The following is a 21,573-nucleotide window of genomic DNA, read 5'->3' as shown; positions in this document are numbered from 1 at the left end:
ACTGGAGATGGCGGTGTCAGTGGCGGTGGCAGGTGGCCGTTTAGAGTGCGGCCGCCAAGCGTCAGATCCCAAGTCAGTCAGGTGCGGCGCCCTCGGGCACGAACTTTCTCAGTGTCAGCCACGGTACGACTTGTTTGGTTTTGGTGCCCAGAAGGTGATGCAGAGTGGTGAACGAGGCGAAGTCTTGAGTTCGGAGATATCTATAGGGCAGGTCAGTTCGACGAAGTGTATCCCAAACTGTTACAAGGCAGGCCAGTTCGGCGAGGTATACCCCGAGCTGTTATAAGGTTGGCCAGTTCGGCGAGGTATATCCCGAGTTGTTACAAGGTTGGCCAGTTTGGCGAGGTATATCCCGAGTTGTTACAAGGTTGGCCAGTTCGGCGAGGTATATCCTGAGTTGTTACAAGGTTGGCCAGTTCGGATTACTCTGGTTTTGGGCCAAGGGTGAGTTCGGGCCCCCGTAGGGAGTTCGGTCCGCTAGTGTCCCCTTGTTCACGCATTAGGCTTGGCCCTTTTGTCGAGCTGTTGTTTCTGCTACGTGTCGCATAACTGTGAGGTCGGGCCAAATCTTCCTTCATCAATTGCCCCCCACTCCTCGCGCCAAGGGTCTTGCCCTGGTGCGGGGAGTTTCGCGAGGAAGTAGGTGGATTTGTCCCGTCCTTCGAATCTTCACTGCGCGAGTTGCTTTTGCCAGGTTTCTTCGGTTTTCGAGAAGGCTGGAAACGTGCCTACTCATAAATGCTGATGGTTGTGACAGCGCGCGTTTTAAATTTCAAAAATTCGCCCGCTGGGATGTGACAGCTAGTCATTCAAACTTGAAAAAAGCGTGCCACTGTTGTTCGTGCGCGGGCGATTGTCAGGGAGACGTGCGACGCAGTCAGTTTCCGAAAGACGCGTGTCGGCGCGATGTCGGTTTCAAGAAGGCGTGCGCTGACGTTTCGCTATTTTCGGAAAGACGTGCGTCAATCACGTCTCGACCTTATGGGACGTGCGGTTAAGGCAAACGTGGGTCGTCAGATCGTCTTTGATCTGCACGGTCGGTTCTTGGTTACAGTAGCTATAAATAGTGGGGGACCCCAGTCGATTTGTCACTTCTGCGGTTTGTCTATTGAGCTCGTGTCCAACTTTTCAGCTCGCGTCCAAGTTTTTTCCAGCTCGCGTCAAGGCTGGTTACATAGCCTTCATGGTTCTTTGGCTTGTTCTTTTCTCCGGAGCCTTCAAAACTTTCTTCCGGTGAGTACCTTCCTGAATCCACCTTTTCCTCAATGTCTAGCTTTGATAGCTCAGACGACTCTTCAAGTAGGACTGTCGTAGGTTCTACAAACCGAGCCGTATCCCCCGACTACCTCAGTGATCCTGAGGTGGAACTCGAGGACTATGAACCAGTCGACCGAGCCACTTTGGGTAGTTTGGTGTCTACCTCTCGCCGAGGTCGGATGCTAGACAGGTTTGGTCCCTCGACCATGACGCCTGAGGGGCTTCAATCTATACTTATGTCTTACAACCTTCCTGGGGGGTATACATATTTTATTCCTTCGGGTAGCTTTCCTTGGGAACACGGTCCTGATGAGATCGTGATTTTTCGAAAGCAGTTCGTTGCGGGGTTGCGACTTCCTTTCCACCCCCTTCTCGTCGAAGTCATAAACCACTTCGGTGTCACCATTGGCCAACTTCATCCGAACTCTATTCGGAACCTGGTGGGGATATTTTCCCTTTTTTGTGAGCATAATTTCCCCTTAGACTTAGAGATATTCTCCTCCATCTTGATGCTCAAGAGACATGCGAGTTCTCTTCCTGGGGGAAGACGGGCGTATTACCTTTCTCCTCGCCAAGGCTTTAAGCTTCTACACGATCTTCCTAATAAGGTCCCGGCGTGGAAGCGGGACTACTTCGGTGTGCGAAGTGCACAAGGATGGCCCTTTCAGACCGGGTGGGGTGAGGCCGCTCCTGATTCAGGTGTTACTCTCGATAAAGAGACGGTGAAGGGCCTCCGGCAATGGGCACGACAAGGTTTAAAGTGCCATCACTACTTAACGGAGGCCAAGCTTATTGCGGCCGGCCCGAGTTCGGGTAGGTTTCTAGCTATGCGGTTTCTTGCTTGCTTTGTTCCTTCATTTTTTTTGATGTCGAACTCGTTTCTACAGGTGTGATGGACGCGGAGAGAACTCGTGTGGGGCGTCTGTTCCAAGGTATGAAGAGGAGGAAGCGGGTCGCCAAGCGGACTCGTACCGAGCTGCCCCTGGATGAGGAGCCCCAAGTTCCAGACCACACGCTGGAGGATCTGCACAGGGAGCCCGAGGTGACTCCACCGATGAGTGAAACTGCCGGGGCGCCTTATGCTGAGACCACTCATACGGGCGCTCTGCATACTCAAGTGTTCCTGCTCACTCTGGGTCCGCTCATACACGGGCTGGGCCCTCGGGTTTGGGAGCTCAAGGGGAGTTCAGGAGCATGTTGACGCTGAACTACGCTCTTCAGAAGAGTAGGGAGGCTACTTTCCCTGAGGAGATCGCGACGTGGAATGATCTTCCTTTGAATCAGGTCGCCTGTCGCGTTGTAACACATGCTATGGTGGTAAGTTAGATTCCGTCTGCCTTTTTCATTTTTTGTCGCTTTTGCTGTTATTGCTCACTTGTTTCTTTTGGTAGGTGAATTCTATGATTCATGCCTTAGCAGCCCAAGTGGAGAGGAGCTCGCGACAGGCGTGAGCTGCTAAGGCTGCCGCCCATGCTGCCGAAGAGGCTTTCCGTGCTACAGAGGCGAATACCCGAGCTGCTGAGGCGGCCGCTTATGCTGCCGAAGAGGCTGCTCGCGTCGCAATGGCCAGGCAGGCAAGGTCTCAGCGTGATGCCGAGGCCATGGGGGTAGTTGTCAAGCACATGGCGGACTTGAAGTTGGATTTGCAGCATCAAGTCGAATATCTTCAGGAGGACATCAGGGAGAGAACACAGATTTTTTCCCAAGGCATTGAAGACGCCAAGAAGAAGGCCATTGAAGACTACATTGCCTCTCCGCGTTTTGACGATCTGATGGTGGATTCTTACAGAAGGGGGTTCAAGCTGAGCAGGTGGATGATCCGGAATACGTACCCCGACCTCGATGTTAGTGCCATATCCACTTCGCGTATAACTCAGGAGATGGCCAATGCTGCCGATGGCGAGCCGGACTCTGAAGGAGAGGCAGGGCCTTCGGGTGTTGTTGAAGTGCCTTCTGATGGCGAAGAAGTAGCTCCGGGCATGTAAAGATAATCCTTTTTTTTTTTGAAGTGCCTTCTGATGGCCAATGTACTCTTTCTTGCAACGGAATAGATAATCTTTTTGCCTGTGTTCCTTTTCCAAGAACTGATTCTTTGTCGAACTGAATAAGCCACTTTCTTGTTCGGGTTATTATACTTCTGCGACCTGTTTTGCTGCGAAGGCTTTTGCAACGAATTGATTTTTTGCCGAGCTGATAATATGCCCGACTTTTCTTTGCTTGTTTACGCCGAGGTTCCTCTCGACTCTGCATCGTGGCCCATAGGACCTGATTTCGTCCACTTTGCTTGGCGTTTTATAGGTAGTATTGCCCGAGGTACTTGTTTGCCTTCCAAGGTTTCGAGTTCGTATTCCCTCCGAAAGCTCTCTTTACTTCATAGGGCCCTTCCCAGTTTGGTCCAAGTTTGCCCACGCTGGGTTCGGGCACCATAATCTTATGAAGGACCAAGTCGTCGACTCGAAAGCTTCGTTGCTTTACTCTGGCATTGTAGTAGCGAACTACCTGCTGCTGGTATGTCGTTGTCCGGATGTGCGCGAGGTCCCTTACCTCGTCCAATAGGTCAAGGTTGGTACATAACTCGTCTCCATTTGTCCGATCGTCATATGTTTTTAGTCGCAATGTTGGTACTTCGATTTCTGCGGGGATCACTGCTTCAGTGTCGCAGGTGAGGTTGAAGGGGGTTTCTCCCGTGGCAGTTTTTTCTGTAGTTCGGTGAGCCCACAAGACACTTGGTAGCTCGTCGGCCCACAATCCCTTAGCTCGATCCAGACGTGCTTTCAGTCCGCGCAGGATGGCTCTGTTCATTACTTTCATCTGACCATTTGCCTGCGGGTGCGCGATTGATGTGAAGTTTTGCCGAATCCCCATGTTCTGGCACCACTCTTGGAACTTCATATCCTCGAACTGCCTGCCGTTGTCGGAGATTAGTACCCAAGGTAACCCGCGCAGGGAGGCTTTTTGAAGCGTTCCCACAGACGGCGCCAATTGATGATGCGCAATCCGGCCGGTTTTAGCTGTCAACGACCTTGCTTCTGAATTGGGTAGTAGGGAGCCTGAAACGGAGGAGATGAGGAAGCTCCGGGAGGAACCCGGTGTAACGGCTCCGAAGCTTAAGTTATAATCCTTCAAAAGCAAGATAAAACCAGATAGCGCAAAGTTTGCATACCTTGTTTGTTGGGGGCAGGGGGCCCTTATAATCACTTCTATTTGCCCACAAATTGCCCTTCGCATTCATTATTTATTATAAGTAAAACATTCTTTCTATCTAAAACTTTATAAACAATAATACTAAAATATTATTTTCTTAATAAAACAATATTCTTACAATAATGATAGTTTATTATTATTTTAATTATTTTTATTTATTTATTTAGTATTATTATTTTAATTATTTAATTGGTTATTAGTAGCATAATAATACCTAATAAATTACTTGTTTCATTATTTGATTATTGCTGTTATTATTATGGAAATAATAAAAAAATATTCTTATTTAATCAGTTAATTATTTAATTTATATTTTATCTACTATAATGTCATTATTTTAATTATTCTTTTATTATTTATAATTTTTAATATTTTATTATTTTTGTTCTTTAATAATAATTTTATTTTAAAAATAATGATTAATATCAATTTATTAATCTTAATCATAATTTAATGTAAAGGAAAAAGCTATGATACTAGAAAAGACATGATACCTGAGAGGCTTTGACCAATTAAAACCTCTCGTGGATTTTGATGAAAACCCACCCGATTGGTTAGAACTTTTATAATGTCAGTTGATTATATGTTAGTTTATCATGTATTTCTGGCATTATAGTTAAACCCTTACATATAGGGGTGAGTAAATGGGTCGTTCTACTCGGAACCAATTAGAACCAACCTCTAATTGACCTTACCCTACCTATTACCAAGTAGGATCCAATTTCAAATTCTCATAACTACTCCCACCATGCCGATTCCATGGTCTGGGGGTATACCCTACTCGGACCAACCTAAAGAACCAGCATTGGTTGGCTTGGGTAGAATAGGCCTTGGTTGGCTTAGGTGGAACCAACATTTGTTTGAATGATGGATTAGTGTATAGTAATGTTCGCGTGATATCATTTAAGTTATTAATTTTAAAAAAAGTTCACATTATTAATTTTTTGAAGAACAAATTCAGATTATTAATTTTCATAGAACTAGTTCAGGATATTAATTTTTGAAAGAACAGGTTCAAGTTATTAATTCTTTAAAGAACAACAACTTCAGGTTATTGAGTTTTTAATGAATAGGTTCGTGCTATTAATTTTTTAAAGAGTATGTTCAAGTTGTTAAATTTTTAAATAACAAGTTCTATGAGTATACCCTAGAACTGACAAAGCTGGAGTCAATTGTTACAGCCTGAAGCTGAATCAAATTGACCCATGCTCACCCCTATTAATGCAAATATCTATTCTCATAATCAACTATGGGGCCAACGTTGAAATGTAAATATCCATTTTCATAATCAAGACAAAAAAAAATTAAGATCCGAAAGCAACCTACCAGTATGTATCTTGGAACCAGAACCAATACAATCAGTAGCTTGTTTTGAGTTGATCCAATCAATTCACTTATTTTGTTCAAGTCGAGGCAAACCAGATCGAGTTCGGTCCAAGCCAAGGTCAAGTTCCCAATTCACGCTATCGGATTAATAAACCGGGTATCTGCATCAATCCGTTTCTCTTCTCAAAACAAAAACACAAAAATATGCTCATAGTTTTGTATTTTGTTTTTTAAAATTTAAACCAAATACATGTTCGTAAATTTATAGTTTTAAAAACATGTTTTCATATCATGTTTCATAAACCAGTAATTTCTACACCACAATTGTTTTGTTTTAAAAACCACTAGTTTAATGGTTCTATTGTTTTTTGAAACAAAACCAATTTGTTCTTTATTTTGAAAATAAAAACAAAGTTCAAGAACATGTCTATTTTTTGTTAATGTAATAATTTGAAAAACAAATGAAAACAAAATCACTCGTGTTGTAGAACACCCCTTAAAAAGTTCATTTTATTGATTTTCAAATTATCATGCTTGGTAAATGCATGTACATCTCCATAGAATGTCTTTTATATTCATTGTAGGATAAAGGAATTGATGCATGATTGCAACATCATGTTCCACCATGCCTTAGAGAAGTCAATAGAGTATCCAATTACTTAGCAATTCTTGGAATTGACATTTGGGTTCTCGATCATTACCAATTTAATGATTTGGATTATTGCCTTTAGGCTATGTGCAGGCGGGATTTGATCCCAAGTCTTTCCTACGACCAACAGGAGACCTTATCAGAATTTGGTTGGCACCTTGCAATGTGTTTGTGTTTTATTATTGGTTGTTTGGGATTTGAGTGTGAAAGGGAGGACTTTGTTTCTAGATCTGGGGCAAGGGGGGCTAGGTCTCTATCTTCCTTTTGACAATGGTTAATAAGGGCCCATTTGGCATGTCTTTTTGGGAAGATCTTCTGGTAGCTCTAACATGTAAAAGACGCATTAAACTTTTGCATGAAGATGGAGCAGCCCGAAAGCATGTTTGGTAGATACACGTCTTTCAGTGCGAGATTAAAATGCAAAAAACGTGAGAAACTTCATTTGAAGCTTCCTGAAATCAGCCCAAAATGGGCTTCTCGCATCTTTTTGGTGTCCCATCTTTTGGCAGATAGACCTTCTGTGCACCAAATGAAAATAGACCGAAAATCGATCTTCACGGCTTGTATACAGCCAAAAAACCGCACGGAAAGATACACCAAACGAGCCCTAAAATTTAAAGGTGGCTGCCCCTTCACCTAGAGTAAATTTTGGGATTAAAAAGGGGGACGGGGGTACAATACCAACATTATGGGCATATTGAATAATTAAATTTCAAAATTTTACAAAAAACATAAATTCTAAATAGTCTAGTTGGTTTCTTATTAATTTGAGTGCTAAAAATGGAAAAAAAAATCAAAACCACCAATTTATCCTAAATTACCTTCATGGAAAATGCTTGGGAAACTTGACTTGCATTCTTCATTTGTCTAGCATACTTTTAATACTCCACAATCAGTATCTCTCATTTCCCTTAATCCCCTAAAATAATTGTATACTTGTATACTTGTATAGTTGAGGCCTAATTATGTATGCAATTGCACATGATTCATGAATTATGAATGAAATGCATGACATCTATTTCTCCATATAAATGTGACATTTCAGGTAAATGAAGAAGCACAATAAAGAGTTTTTATTCTTTTTGTCTCTTGAATGAAAATGAAGAGTCACATATGTAAAATGGAATTTCCACGTCAAAACTCATCTAAGCTTTTCACAATTCCTCTAAACTCTCTCTCTCTCTCTCTCTCTCTCTCTCTCTCTATATATATATATATATATATATATATATATATATATATATCCTCTCTCTTATCACACACACTAAGGCTGTGTTTGGTTTGAAAGAAAGGTAGGAAAAGGTAGAGAAACCTATACAAACTTGTACAGATTTCCCTACCTTTCCCCACCTTTTCCTTGAAACCAAACACAGTCTAAAAGAGACCCATGTAATGCACGGATTGATGTTAAAAGAGTCATTACATTTAATTTCCTAATAAAAAGAAATCTGAATGATTGCGGACAAGTTTAAACGGCCCATGATTTTTGTTTCTAAAAAATTAAAAAAAAAGCACACAAAATTTTAAGGGACTGGGAAGCAATATGAGGATGAGAGAGAACAAGCTGATGCCGATAACTGCAATTTTAGCACATAGAATAGATTTAAAAAAAAAAATAACATAGAAAAAAATGGGCCTACTTAAGGCAATTTCAATGATGCCAATTGCCAAAGGGTATGATACTACAGAACATTATCAAACAGAACTCTCCTCATGAATTTTGATAAATACCAATTAATTTTCAGTATCATAGTCCGGTTCATTATTTAAACTCATCCACAACTAGGTTTTGTTTTGCAAGATGCCAATTGGCTGGTTGGTAAGGTCTTTTGTTGATTGTAGCAGAGACTTGGAATTGATTCCCGATTATATCAGGGTTGGGGATTTATAAGCTTAGCAAATGGCTAACCCCCATTAAATAGCAAAAATTAAAAAGTTTATTTTTTATTAGGAAATTGAGTTAAATCACTCCTTACGCTATGCTTGATTTGATGGAAAATAAGAGAGACATAAGGTTGAGACTTGAGAGGAGACAACTGGGGTAGTCAAATAGAAGATACAACTTAGAATGAGTCCCACAAGCACGATCCATGTTTGAGGGCTTTGACTGCTGACTGTCTTTTAAGATGGTGTCATCGAAAAATCTCAAATGATTAGTGAAAAAAAAAAAAGTTGGTTGGGCCAGCCTATCCTCAGGTCATGTTGGGCTGTCTTCCCTTTGGACTATCTCTTTCTCGTTAAAGGAGTACGTTCCAGAGATGGACCTGTGCTTAGTAGATCCGGATTGAGTAGATTAGTAGGTTTAGCAAATCAAAACCCGTCCCCAGCATAATACTGGCTATTTTACACAATTATTCAAACATGCTGCCTGCTCTTTCTAAAGCTGTCATTGGGTCAATTCTGGTTTGGGATAGGGTGGACCAGTCTTGGATGCCAATAACCATCCTAACCTGATGGCAATGGGATTTGATCCTAAACCTCTATTGGAATTAATCAGATAACTTACCAACTGAGTTACCACAAGCTGGCCCAACTGGTTAAACCCCATTAATTACTTATGATAATAACAACTTGGAATTTCATTTTTAATAATATAACCTTAATAAAATAAGAGTAAATAGTGAACTGTTTATATGTTCATAAAATGTTTTTTTAATCAAAATTGTCTTGTATCCTGTCTATGAAATTTATTTTTTAGACATAACATGTAATAAAAATTACAGAAAAGTCAGGAAACCGTTTTATATTATTAACTATTCAATTGGTTCGAAAGAACAAGAACCAGTCTGAACCCAATTATTAATTAGGAGTTAGGACACAAACCACAGAACCTGGACCAGCATAATTGGTTTGGTCAGTTCTGTTTTATAAGGTGGATTCAACCCATTGACATCTCTAGCTCTTTCAAATTGAAATCCTCATTGTGATTCAATATGCTATTAATTTTTTATATAAAGATATAGGCCAAATTTTATGAATTACATAGATCAGATTTGAATCAGATATACCTAAATCCAAAATTGACCAATTAATATTCGGTTTCGGATTGAATCTTATCCAGACTCAGATCTGACTCGAATCGGATTTAAATATTGTATACCATTAACACAAAACTAAAAAAATCAGAACATTTTACATGATTAATAAAATTACCTAATTTCTCTTAGGCTGAAACCTCTGGCACGAGTAAATAGCTAATAAGCACATGTGCTATTGGATCAGATCATATTAGATATAGGGCTGGATTTGTGTGGATCCGTCCAATTATGAAGATTGAATTTGGATCACCATATTTAGATTCGATTTGAATTTGAATTGAGACAAACAGAATTTGCAGCCCTATTTGATGAATGGAAATGGAATGGAAAAGAGGGGTTGATGATATCCAAAAACATATACTATTTCAATTACATTTAAGCAATGTTTTAAAAATCAATTCGGAATTGAAACTGTTTTGGCCACCGGTTTTTGGGTTGATGGTTCGACCGTGATTTGAATAGATGGTCTGTTTTGAAAAAATTAAAAATAATTAAAATAAAAATAACCAAAAACCGTTGAATGAATCGACAGTTTGATTGCCTTGGTCAATGGGTCATTGACCAATTCAATAGTTTTTGGCCAGAGACCGGGTTTGGAGTAAAACGGAACCGATTGCCTAAATAATTCCTAGGCTAAACAGTCCAACCATCCGAATCAACAACGGTTTGAAAACATTGCATTTAAGAACCGTATTCAAGAGAAAACACTCATAGGAGAAAGAATTCATGTAAATCGAAAACACTCAAAAGGAAACCCATCTTTCATTGAATTTCTTTTTTATTTTGGTAGAAATATTTGCATTGAATTCAAAGAATATTCAAATTGCAGGGAAGAAAGAATATGAGTAGATTGTCTTATATTAGAAAAAAATAATAAAATCAGACTATCAGAAAATAAAATAAGAAATTTCCATCACTTCTAAATCTTGGGGATTACTTGAAGAGCAATAAAAAAGAAAAAAAGAAAAGATAAAATTCTCTTTTTAATGTGAGCAACCTAATTATAGGGTGTTAGGGCGGCTGCAAGTAGAGTTAACTGATTTGAAGAATTTCAAGTACATCGGGCTCGGGTTAGGGATTGGGTTTATTGAAAATTTAACAAATTCACAGCCCAACCTGACCCAAGTTTGCATCCCATGGAATATGAGCCCATGAGGTAAAGCTTCACACACCAGAATAGGGACTAAAAACTTCCATACGAAACTCCATGGGCCCATGGGGTAAAGCTTCACACCAGAATCCAGAATAAATCAACAAGGGACCAAAAACTTCCTTGCCAAATTCCTTCCTTGAGTCTGGCTCAACTACTTTGTCTATTGTCAACCAAAAGGGATCCGTGTCCCTTTCCTCAGCTCTTTTGCTAGAGTTAGCTGATCATTATCATCTGACAAGGATGCAGCTTCCCCACCTTTGGAATGATGAATTTGAACCTTTTCTTTCTTCTGGCCTTAATTGGTTCATGACTTGGCCCTATCCGTTCAGACAAATCCTCATGGCCAAACTTTAAAAAGTAATGGGCAAGTTCTGAGACTTGATGGCACAAATTCAAATAATTCCCAAAGTTGTTTCTTTCAGAATCCAAATTACAGATGATCTCAAATGCTTGTAGATGAACACAAGATCTTGAAAACCAATTGCCTTTGGTTACCTTTTACTGTTTCAGATATTGAGTCTTGTGATATAAAAAAAAGAAAATTGTATATAGTCAAGTCATCTGTTGGGTAGGACTTAGGAATGAGATCATTCTCAGTAGTCGCTGCAAACAGTGTCTAATTTGGGATTGGTGAAGGTTGCAACCCTTAAAGCATCCATTGTTAATCTCAAAGTAGAACAATGTGAGCCCCTGTGAAAAGAGATGTAGCAATCATATATTGAACAATCTGGACGGTGAATAGGTAAGTCAGGTCAGCCATGCTACCATGAGAAATTTTAGTTTCTCTCAGCTCCAGGCAACGTGGCTTCGTTATCCACCAACCAAATCAGCCTTTTCTCTCCAAGTCTTGTCGGGTTAAGGGATATCTTGATTGTCAATAGTACTGGACTAATAGACCACTGGTACGAGTATAAATATAATGGATCTACTTTAGGTTTAGGCCCTCGAGTCGAGGATCTATGTTGCTTATCGGCCCAGTCAAAAAAGGAGAAAAAGAGAAAGAAAGTTGGGCTTGTTTAGAAATGGGGGAAACAGGAAACCAACAGAGCAAAGCAAGAGAGAAAGGACATAACTTAAGAGGATAGAATCCAGATTCAGGCATTCAGCGGTGAGATTGGATTGCAATATCCGACCCTATCTGAAATTGTGTTGGGTTGAGTATCCCCCAAACATTGAGTCTATGCCTCTTATGGTTGCTTCAAGAGAGCTGATTTAACTCTTTAATGAACTATTGCCATTTAACAGCAGTTGATTGGGTTTCGGTTGTCTGTTCCCTCACTCACCCTAATCAAACACAACTCCACTAAACTAATCACAACAAGAGAACAAAAAAGAACAAAAATTATCTTAAGAAGAAAAATACAAATATCTGAACTCCAAAATTTTGACACGGAAAGGATGATTGTTGTTAACAGTAATACTACTAGTTTTTGTACATAAGAGCCCGGAATCGACTCAGACAGCCCGACAGCTTTGCAGCAAGTCTATTAGTCTCATGTTTCAATAACCTGAAGACCCAGAGAAGTCCAAAAGGCATCCATTGCCTATTGGTGTGAGTTGGGCAGTCCCATCGGAACCCAAGAAAAGGGATTAGATGAACAAAAGAACAGAAAACCACTACCCTCTTGAACGTCTGGAAGTTTGGCCTTCCCCTCCTTCGGCTTCTACTAGCCTTGCCTTCAAACTACTCTCTTGAGAAATGGTTGGCTTTTCACAAACTGAACTCGTTGAGTCTCGTGAAGGCCATGGTTGGCCCCATTGCCGTGTTGGGCTCGCAAAGCCCCTTGCTGATGCCAGCCTTGAGCCAGACAACAGATGATCTCTGAGACCCTTGACAGATTTGTATCTTTGGGTTTCATCTTCATAATCTTGTCTTGGAGTCTGCCTATCATGCTCAGAGAACCTTGCCCAATCGATTCCATCTCCATAGTTCTGGAAGTTCTCAGTACTGAAGTCCCACTCAATCCCATCTGAAATGCCTCTTTCAAGACAGATGCTTGCCCTTGACATTTTCTCCGAGGCAGACTTTCTCCCCTTAATTTCTTCCTCAACTGAAACTCTCTTTGGATCTTCTTGAATGGAACCAGTAGCATAACTCCACTTGTAGCTCTTACTGTTATTATCCATGTTTAACTCGATCGAATGAAGATCACTCTCAGCAGAGTCTTCTTCTTCAGCATCTTCTCCATCTTCTACTTCTCCATTATCCTCTCCATCTTCTTTCTGGAAAGAATCAGAATGGGCTCTACTTAAATTGGATCCTACATCTACTTTGCCCCGACGTTTCTGAGACACAATTCCATTTTCTTTAGCCCTTCTGCTCTTAAGAGCTTCAAGTTCATGCCTTAGCTTGTCAACTGCAGCATTTTTCTCCTCAAACTGATATTTAGCCTCTGTGAGCTTCATCTGCACTCTCTCCTCACGCAACACATCAGCTAGCTGAAGCATTTCTCTCTCCTTCTCCACCTCTTCACGAACCTTCGCCGACTCTCTCCTCAATTCTTCCACCTCTGCCTTTTCTTCTCCAATACCTCTGGCCAACTCATCACAGACTTGTTCCAGCATCTCACGTGCTCTCTTCTCACTTTCCAGTTCTTTCAGTGCTTTTGCATGAGATGATTTGGTCTCAGCCAATTCCCTCCCAAGCTTCTTATTCAGGCTTTCACTTCGTCTCCTAAGTTTCCTCTCTACTTCAAGGTTTCCTGAAATGGATTCAATAGCTGCCTGTATTTTTTCTTGTTCCTTGCTCTTCCATGCTGCCTTCTCTTCTGCAAAACGCTTCATAAGGCAAGTAATCTCATTGCGATCAGATCGTTGTTCTTGCAGAAGATGATCGACCTGCAAACGGGCACGTTCAAGCTCAGCACGTAAGGCGGAAACAAGGGACATGCTTGATGAACTCTGCTCTTCAAGACCCCAAATCCGGTTGAGTATTTTCAGAAGTTCTTTAGAAGTGGTCAGACCATTGCTAAGGTCCTTCAATCTGGCCTTAACTCCTACAATGGAGCCCGTAGGAGTCATGCCTCGAGATCTTGTCTCAATCTGCAACAAAAAAAAACATGTTCAATTGTGCTACTTCCGTTAAAAGTAAATACATTTTCCCCAATAATTTCTTAAATCTCACCAGAGGAACAGAGAGAGGAAATCCAAATGTCTTTCTCAAATATGAAGAATTATAAGATGATCATAACTTCACCATCTTTTCCTTTTCAGAAAGCAAAAAGAAAAGATAGAAACAGAATGACATCAAACAGTATACAGGAAAAGAAACAATCCAAGAGTTCGGATACCTCCATTAAACTGCCATTGCTGAGAACATCCAGAGTCCCACCACTGTGATCAGTAAGCCTCAACCTATGTGAAATTGCTGAAGTTCTTCTCCGTAGACTACCAGTACCAGAACGATCCATCCTCTACAAATTTGAGAAGAGCATATGACAGAAAGTAAAGAACAAAACTTCTACCGAATAGAAAACAGAGACGATTAAAAGAGAAGGCAGAAAAGAAGCAATGCTACAAAACTAAGGGCTATGAAATTCCTCAATTGTAGCAAACCAATTAAGGGAAAAATCAGAGAACAAGAAGAAGAACCAACCTCTGAAACAGGGCTATGCGACGGATCGGATAAATGGGGTGGAAGAGAACCCGACTGGACAGACCTGGCAATCCTTTCTCTGGCTCTCATCTCTTTCTTGATTCTTCTCTCCTCCAAATCGTCTTTCATTCTAGGAGATGGGATCTCATTCATCTCCCAAAGAGTGGCAGCGAGTTTCCGCGCCGATACCGGAGCTTGCTTCCCTTTACCGCCACTATGAGATGGTTGATATTTAGGAGATTCCACGATTCCAACCACAGAAGTAGGGGATCTGGAGCTTATTTTCCATGTCGGAACCGGCGTGCTCGATCCTCCTCTCTTCCCAACCAGAATCGCCCTCTTGAACCTGTAATTCTGCACCAGCGAAGATGAAGACGATGACGAAGAGCATCCCCGTTTTCTGATCTTGCAGGGTCCTCCAAGCAGACCTTCTATACTTCGATTATGTCTCGGCATTCTCCACTGTTTTCACAAATTCTCTTCAAACTGTGAAAATCCCAAAGCAGAAGAAATTAAAAAAAAAAAAGAACTTGACTGCTTATTCAACTTTCATCAATCAAAACCACAACCAACATTCGCTCAAATCCAAAATTCTGAGAAACAGAGGATCATTTCAGAAGCAAGAATAACAAACTTAAGACAGTTACAAACGCCATGGATCTCAGTCCGTACCATCACAGTCTACTGACCCACGGAGTCCGTCTCCCCCACTCACGAACGGTTCCAATCGTCCCGCAGGATGGCTCTGAACAAATTCAATTCTCAAATTCTGGGATCAAAAAGAAAAGAAGCTGGGAATCATTAAAAGGCAGTGAACTAAAGCAAAACCCAACAGTCGCGAGCTTTATTACCAGTAGTCCAGTACGAAGATCAAAAACCCTAAAAAGACGAGAAATTCTAAAGCTGTAGACGTAGAATCCAAGTAAAAAAAATCAAGAAATCCAAACCCTAACCCTAGCAAAGAGCGGATCTTCCATCTTCGACGGCAAAAGGAGTGAAAAAAAAATGGAAGCTTAGAACAGCTTAAAGGAGCGAAGAAGCTTTGGAGTGGAGAGAAATCCACAAGAGCAAAACAAATACATGAGAGCTCGACGTGCATCACCTCTGATTTAGACGTGTTTCCCACGTGTACACACGTGAGTCAACTTTCTCCAATTGTCTATGCACACGTGTTAGGAACGGTCAGTATCTTCACCAGATTCTGCTTATTATTATTTATTTTATTCATTTATCTTTCTGACTTATGGGAAAAAAACGTTCCAACAATATCCTTCCAGCAGATCTGACATCGCACGTCTGGATCCACGTATATGAATGTGCGGTGTGAGATAATGTTGGAAAGACGTTGGAACATAACTGTGTTGACAGGAGGGGCGTAGGGAGGAAAGTAGTGAAATACCAAAACAGAGTCGCGCGTTTGTTTTCTTAAAGGAGTTTAGATTGGCGCCCTCATTATCTATATTTAGGATTTTAAATTGAGGAAAATAATATTTACAAAAATACCCCACATTTTTTCATATTTAGAATTCCATCCTGTTAGTTTTAAATTGTAAGGAAACTTTCCAATTAGTGTCCTATAATTTGGGCCTAGTGTCACTTTGGTCCCTAAACTTTAAAATATGATAATTTAGTATCTAAACTTTCAAAATGTGTCAATCCAATCGCAAACCAATCCGTTAACCAGCCATTAAGTGACATTTGAAAAGACATAGATGCCCTTTGAGTGTCATCTAATTTTCTTTATCAATCATCTACATGTTGATAAAAATGAACACTCTCAAATCCTTGCCTCTTTTATTCAATAAAGTTGGATAAAGTTGGGGTTACGTCTTAGTGAGCATCCTGGTGACCCCAACTTTCTTGATCAGAAGAGATAAGGATTTGGGACTATTTATTTTTTGTCAATGTTTAGATGGTTGATAAAGAGAAATAGATGACACTCGAAGGGTATTTGTGTCTTTTCAAATGACACTTAATGGATGGTAAATGGTAGATACTAGATTGGCACATTTTAAAAGTTCGAGTACTAAATTGTCGCGTTTTAAAGTTCGGGAACCAAAATAAACTCAAAGTATAAGTATTAATATGGAATTTTTCTCTAAATTTTATGATGCATTTGAACCTAGTATAAAAAAGTGGGGTGTGTTCTAAGAGGTGGGATCTCGTATGTTAGTTGTTTGTAATATATGATGTCATGTGCACCTTGAAAGATTTTAAAATTTTAAAATTTTATGAGTTGTACGACCTTGCATCAAAATTTGACCATTCTTAGAAACTAGTTCATTTATCAAAAAAAAAAAACGGTTCAAAAAATTTATTATTAAGACTACCTAAAAGGAATTTAAAATGGGTAGCTTTTAATTTTACCACTCACTGTAATGTTGGTTAAGCTCATTTTAGAAGTAATACAAACACAAATATATAGTGCAAATTCCTTTCCATGTATTTTTATTGTATATATTTGTATTTATACTCTTTCCAGATTGAGCTGAGCATTGATTTTTGAATGTTCAAGGTACTTGATTGCTAAACTTGAAAGTCGATCAGGTGTAAGTGTCATTATCCTCCAAATATAAGGTATCTATTTGTAATTTTTTCTACATTAAATTCATAAAGAAATGTTCCCATTGTGCGGCTGGAAGATCATGCTTTCAAATTGTGTGGGAAGATTATGCTTGCAGTAAATCCCATTGTATGTCCCATGCTATTGGCCCGGTCATGACATATTTATAATTGTAAGTTTTGGAACACACCATACCTATTTTGTTGGGATGTTCTATATTGTGGTGGCTTAGTTTGTGATTTTTTTTTCTAGTAAGAAACATTGGGGGTTTGAAAAATAGATTTTTGTAGTAATTAAATGTTCTATAATGCGAGGTTTTAAAAATCGACTCAGAATTGGAGTTGTTCTGCCCACTAGTTTCTGGGTTGATGGTTTGATAGTTTGGTTTGAACAAATGATTCATTATAACTATGAAATTAAAAAATAATTAAAAAAAAGGTAAAAAACCATTAAACGGGTTGACAGTTCAACCACTCAGGTCAATGGATCACTGACCAAATCAATGGTTTTTTGCCAAGAATTGGGTTGACGGTGAAATGGAACTAGTTGCCTGGATGGTTCTCATGCTGAATGGTTCGACCGTTCGAGTCAACGGTGGTTCAAAAACACTACTATAATGTATAGAAAATAAGCATGTAATTGTGTAAGCATGCTATTACTTAAAAGAACGTGAGGTTGAAGGTCTCTCTCTCTTTGGGAGGGTTTATCTCTCACATCTATGGATGTGAGTTTTATTTATTTCTCTTTATATTGGTGTTTATTGGAGAGGTTCTTTAGACAGATTTGAGAGACGACAGTTTTGATCCAGGCCTATGGAGCAGGTTTGGGATCTTTGGTTCTATTCATTCTAATATTTCTTTTTCCTTTGCTGTTTTTCTTATTTTTGTTGGACCTTAGTTCAATTTGTGTGTGGTGTGCCTTTGGTGTCTGCCATGGGTATCCATTTGTTTTGTAACGATGTTATCGTTCTTGATAAGCCTTTTTTCGACAATCTTTGAGTTTTCTTTGATGATATTTGATGAAGGAAGATTTGGCCCGACCTCACAGTTACGCAACACGTGGCAAAGGCAACAGCTCAGCACAAAAGCACGCATAAGGCGCGAGCACCAAGGGGAGAAACTGGCTGACCGAACTCCCCTACCAACGGTCCGAACTCCCTACTAGGAGCCCGAACTCACCCTTCGGCCCCAAACCAGACAGTAATCCGAACTGGTCCGCATGTAATAGTTCGGGGCATACCTCGCCGAACTGGCCTGCCTTATAGAAGTTCAGGACACACTTCGCCGAACTGGCCTGCCTTATAGCAGTTCAGGACACACCTCGCCACACTGGCCTGCCTTATAGCAGTTCGGGACACACCTTGCCGAATTGGCCTGCCCTATAGCAATACAGGACATACCTCCGAACTCAAGACTTCGCCTTGCTCACCACTTCACCACATCGCCCTCAGGACACCAAAACCAAACAAACCGTACCATGCCTGACACCGAGGAAGTCCGTACCCAAGGGCAGCGCACCTGACTAACTTGGGATCTAACGCTTGACGGATGCACTCCAAACGGCCACCTGCCACCGCCTCCTGACACCGCCATCTCCAGTTACAGAGACGGTTCCGACAAAAAACAGTGACGGTTCTGTCCCAGCAGAAAGGACGAGACCCGAATTGACAGAAGTAAAGGTAATCATACCCGACCTGACAAGGGCTTCGGAGCGAGTGCTCGAAGTGGTTATAAAAGGCCCCCTACCCCCAACAACAAGGTATGTGAACTTTGCGTCATCTGGTCTTTACTTTGCCTTTGAGAGAATACTAACTTGAGCTTTGGAGTTATCTCGCTGGGTTCCCCCTGGAGTTCCCTCATTTTCTCCGTTTCAGGCCCCCCGTCACTCCAGTCAAAGGCGAAATCGTTGTTAGCTAAGACCGGCCGGATTGCGCTTCATCAATTGGCACCGTCTGTGGGAACACTTCTAAAAGCCTCCCTCTAAATCTCTCTTACCTACCCTTCTTTCAAAATCTTCAACACCCATGGCCTCCTCCAACAATGCCGGACGTGGAACAGAAACAACCACCACCGGAGAGCAACTCCATGTTCCAGCAATGTGCATTGGACAGTTCACCATCCCTCTTTTAGTGGATGGGATCCCCAGTTTGAATGTGTCACAAGCAGTGGCGCCCCTGAACCCTCCTTCGTTGAACATCCCTCTTCCACTCCCTATTGAAACGAACTTCGCTGAACCAATTGCTGTCCCACTAGCAACCCGCCATAACTAGCTGGACGATCTAATGCAATGCATGCGGGCAATGCAAGCCCAAATGCAACAATTCCAGCAGCACCAACTCCAGCAACACCAAGTACTGCACCACCTCTCCCAACACCATTATCAGCAGTAGTTCCCTTAGCTACCCTTAAACCAATCACTGCTCCCCCCCAACACCCTGTTTCGAAGCCGGTTAAGGCCTCCCCTCAAGGTGGACGACCTCACTGAGGAGAAGCTTCCCAACCCCAGAACCCCCCTAATAGCCAGGCCTCATCCCCAGGCCGAAAGCAAAAAAAAATCGCCCCCGCTTTGCAGCTCGTAGGTGGGTCAGGAACCTCGCCCACAAAGTCACCTCGGTGCTCCAAGCCCGAGTTCCCACTCACAGAGAACCGATTCAGTGCTCTAGCAACAGGCCAATAGTCCGGGCCCATCGAGATCGACAACACGGAGGCCAGCAATGCCAACACCAGGCGCGCTCAAAGAAGGCACCGGCGAAGTCGCTGAACTGCTACCCGTGTCCTACCCGAGCTTAGAGGCAAGGAAGAGATGAGCTCGGGCGAGGTAAAAACTATCCCAATTCTCTCAGTTCCTTCCCCCCTTTCAATAGAACTTCTGGCAGTCCCCTTGCCCAGAGACTTCAAACTTCCATCTTTGGACAATTATGATGGATCCTTTGACCCCAACGACCACGTCGACGCATTCCAGTCACAAATGCACCTCGCTAGGGCCAGCGAGTCATGCATGTGCGTGGCCTTCACCACCACCTTCAGGGGGTGGTTCGCACCTGGTACTGGAACCTAGCTTCCAGGTCAATAAGAAGTTGGGCCCAGTTCGTGCAGATCTTCACCGCACACTTTGTTACCAGCAAGCGGTGCCCCAGAACCGAGGAAAGTATCTTTGGGGTAATCCAAAGAGAAGGAGAACTCATTCGGAGCTACATCAAGCGGTTGAATGAAGCATGCTTGCAGATCCCACGGTACAGCTCGCAGCGGCCCAAAGAGGGGTAACACACAAAGAATTCAAATGGCACATGGTGGCCAGCCAACCAACAACCGTGGCCGACTTCCTCAAGCTTGTGGACAAGTTCATGAGAACAGAGGAAGAGATCAACCAAAGAACCGAAGGTGGGGTTGAAAAAAGAAAAAGAGAAGGCGAGCCCTCTAACCCAAGCGATAGAAGAAGCTAGACCCGAGAGGCGGACGTCAGTTCGTGAGGCATCCCGAGAGGAGCAGAACCCTCCCAAGAGGCCGAAGACAGAAGAACCGATCTTTTTTACAGAAGACGACGCACGAGGTGTTCACTATCCCCACGACGACGCACTCGTCATAAAACTAATGATCAGCGACTTCGAAGTCTGGCGCGTACTTGTGGACTCAGGCAGTTCGACAAACATCCTATTCAAATCGGCGTTCGATCAATTACATTTGCTGAAAAGTGAGTTGAAGCCTGCACACACTCCCTTAGTGGGCTTCAGCAGAGAGGAAGTCAGGCCCCTGGGGAAGATAACAGTACCTATGGAAGTCGACACGTGACCGTGCACGGTAAGACTCGACCACGATTTCCTAGTGGTTGCGACCCCCTCCCCATACAACACCATGATAGGGTAGGCAATTATGCACATTCTGCGTGCAATGGTTTCCCCACCTATTATCTGGCAATGAAGTTCCCCATGGACTTCGGTGTGGGGGTAGCGCGGGGTGACCAACTTGAGTCCCGCAAATGCTATGTTGCCACCCTAAAGGAAAAAACCAAGGCAGCCGACGACCTCGAACTGGAGCAGCCTACGGAGTAGGGCGAGGAACGAACTTCGCCCATTGAGGAAACAATCGCAGTCTTGACCTCGGCTACAGATCCGACGCGAACGCTACACATCGGTGCTACCGTTAAGGAGTCTCTACGAACTGAACTGTTGAGTTTCTTACTTCAAAATTTAGATATTTTTGCATGGTCCGCGACGGATATGTCCGATATTGACCTTGGCCTTATAACTCACAAACTTAACATTGACCCTGTAGTCAGACCCATTAAACAGAAGAAACGCAACTTAGCCCCGGAGCGCTGGAGGGCGGTCGACGAAAAAGTCGAAAAGCTCCTCTCAGCGAACTTCATAAGGGAAGTTCATTACCTGAGCTGGGTAGCCAACCCAGTGCTGGTGAAAAAAGCTAACGGCAAGTGGCGCATGTGCGTCGAGTACACCGACTTGAACCGAGCTTGCCCAAAAGACTACTTCCCCTACCCCAAATTGACCGCCTAGTGGATGCGACCTCGAGACATGAGCTGCTAAGCTTCTTGGACGCATACTCAGGCTACAACCAAATCAAGATGGACCAGTCCGACGAAGAAAAAACCAGATTCATTACCGAGTTCGGCCTGTACTGTTACAAGGTCATGCCCTTCGGACTAAAGAATGCTGGGGCGACCTTCCAAAGGCTTGTAAATAAGCTTTTTCGGCCCTTAATCGGCACGAAAATAGAATGTTATGTAGACGACATGGTCGTCAAGACACAGTTCTCGCAGGAATTAATAAAAGAC

The 21,573-nt window shown here is 42.1% G+C and overlaps 1 protein-coding gene across 4 annotated transcripts; it reads right to left on the bottom strand.

Annotated features, from left to right (window-relative positions):
* Positions 1-11,950: 11,950 nt before the first annotated feature.
* LOC148847521 (uncharacterized protein At5g41620-like) lies at positions 11,951-15,304 on the bottom strand. Of its 4 annotated transcripts, none has more exons than XM_088948030.1 (5): positions 15,074-15,304; positions 14,895-14,991; positions 14,223-14,708; positions 13,918-14,040; positions 11,951-13,669 (listed from the first exon to the last, which is right to left on the bottom strand). In XM_088948030.1, the coding sequence occupies exons 3-5, from the start codon at positions 14,676-14,678 to the stop codon at positions 12,245-12,247; spliced, it is 2,004 nt and encodes a 667-aa protein (XP_088804156.1). In that variant the 5' UTR covers positions 14,679-14,708; positions 14,895-14,991; positions 15,074-15,304; the 3' UTR covers positions 11,951-12,244. The 4 variants fall into 4 exon arrangements, with proteins under 4 accessions (XP_088804156.1, XP_088804158.1, XP_088804159.1 ...); XM_088948032.1 differs by having other exon boundaries at positions 15,176-15,304; XM_088948033.1 differs by having other exon boundaries at positions 14,895-14,967; positions 15,074-15,299.
* Positions 15,305-21,573: the final 6,269 nt, after the last annotated feature.

Source organism: Nelumbo lutea, chromosome 6 (assembly GCF_056320005.1).
Source record: "Nelumbo lutea isolate HS-2025 chromosome 6, American lotus-T2T, whole genome shotgun sequence".
NCBI lineage: Eukaryota > Viridiplantae > Streptophyta > Magnoliopsida > Proteales > Nelumbonaceae > Nelumbo > Nelumbo lutea.
Note: the sequence above shows the minus strand (reverse complement) of the source record. Positions and strands in the feature narration are given on the sequence as shown.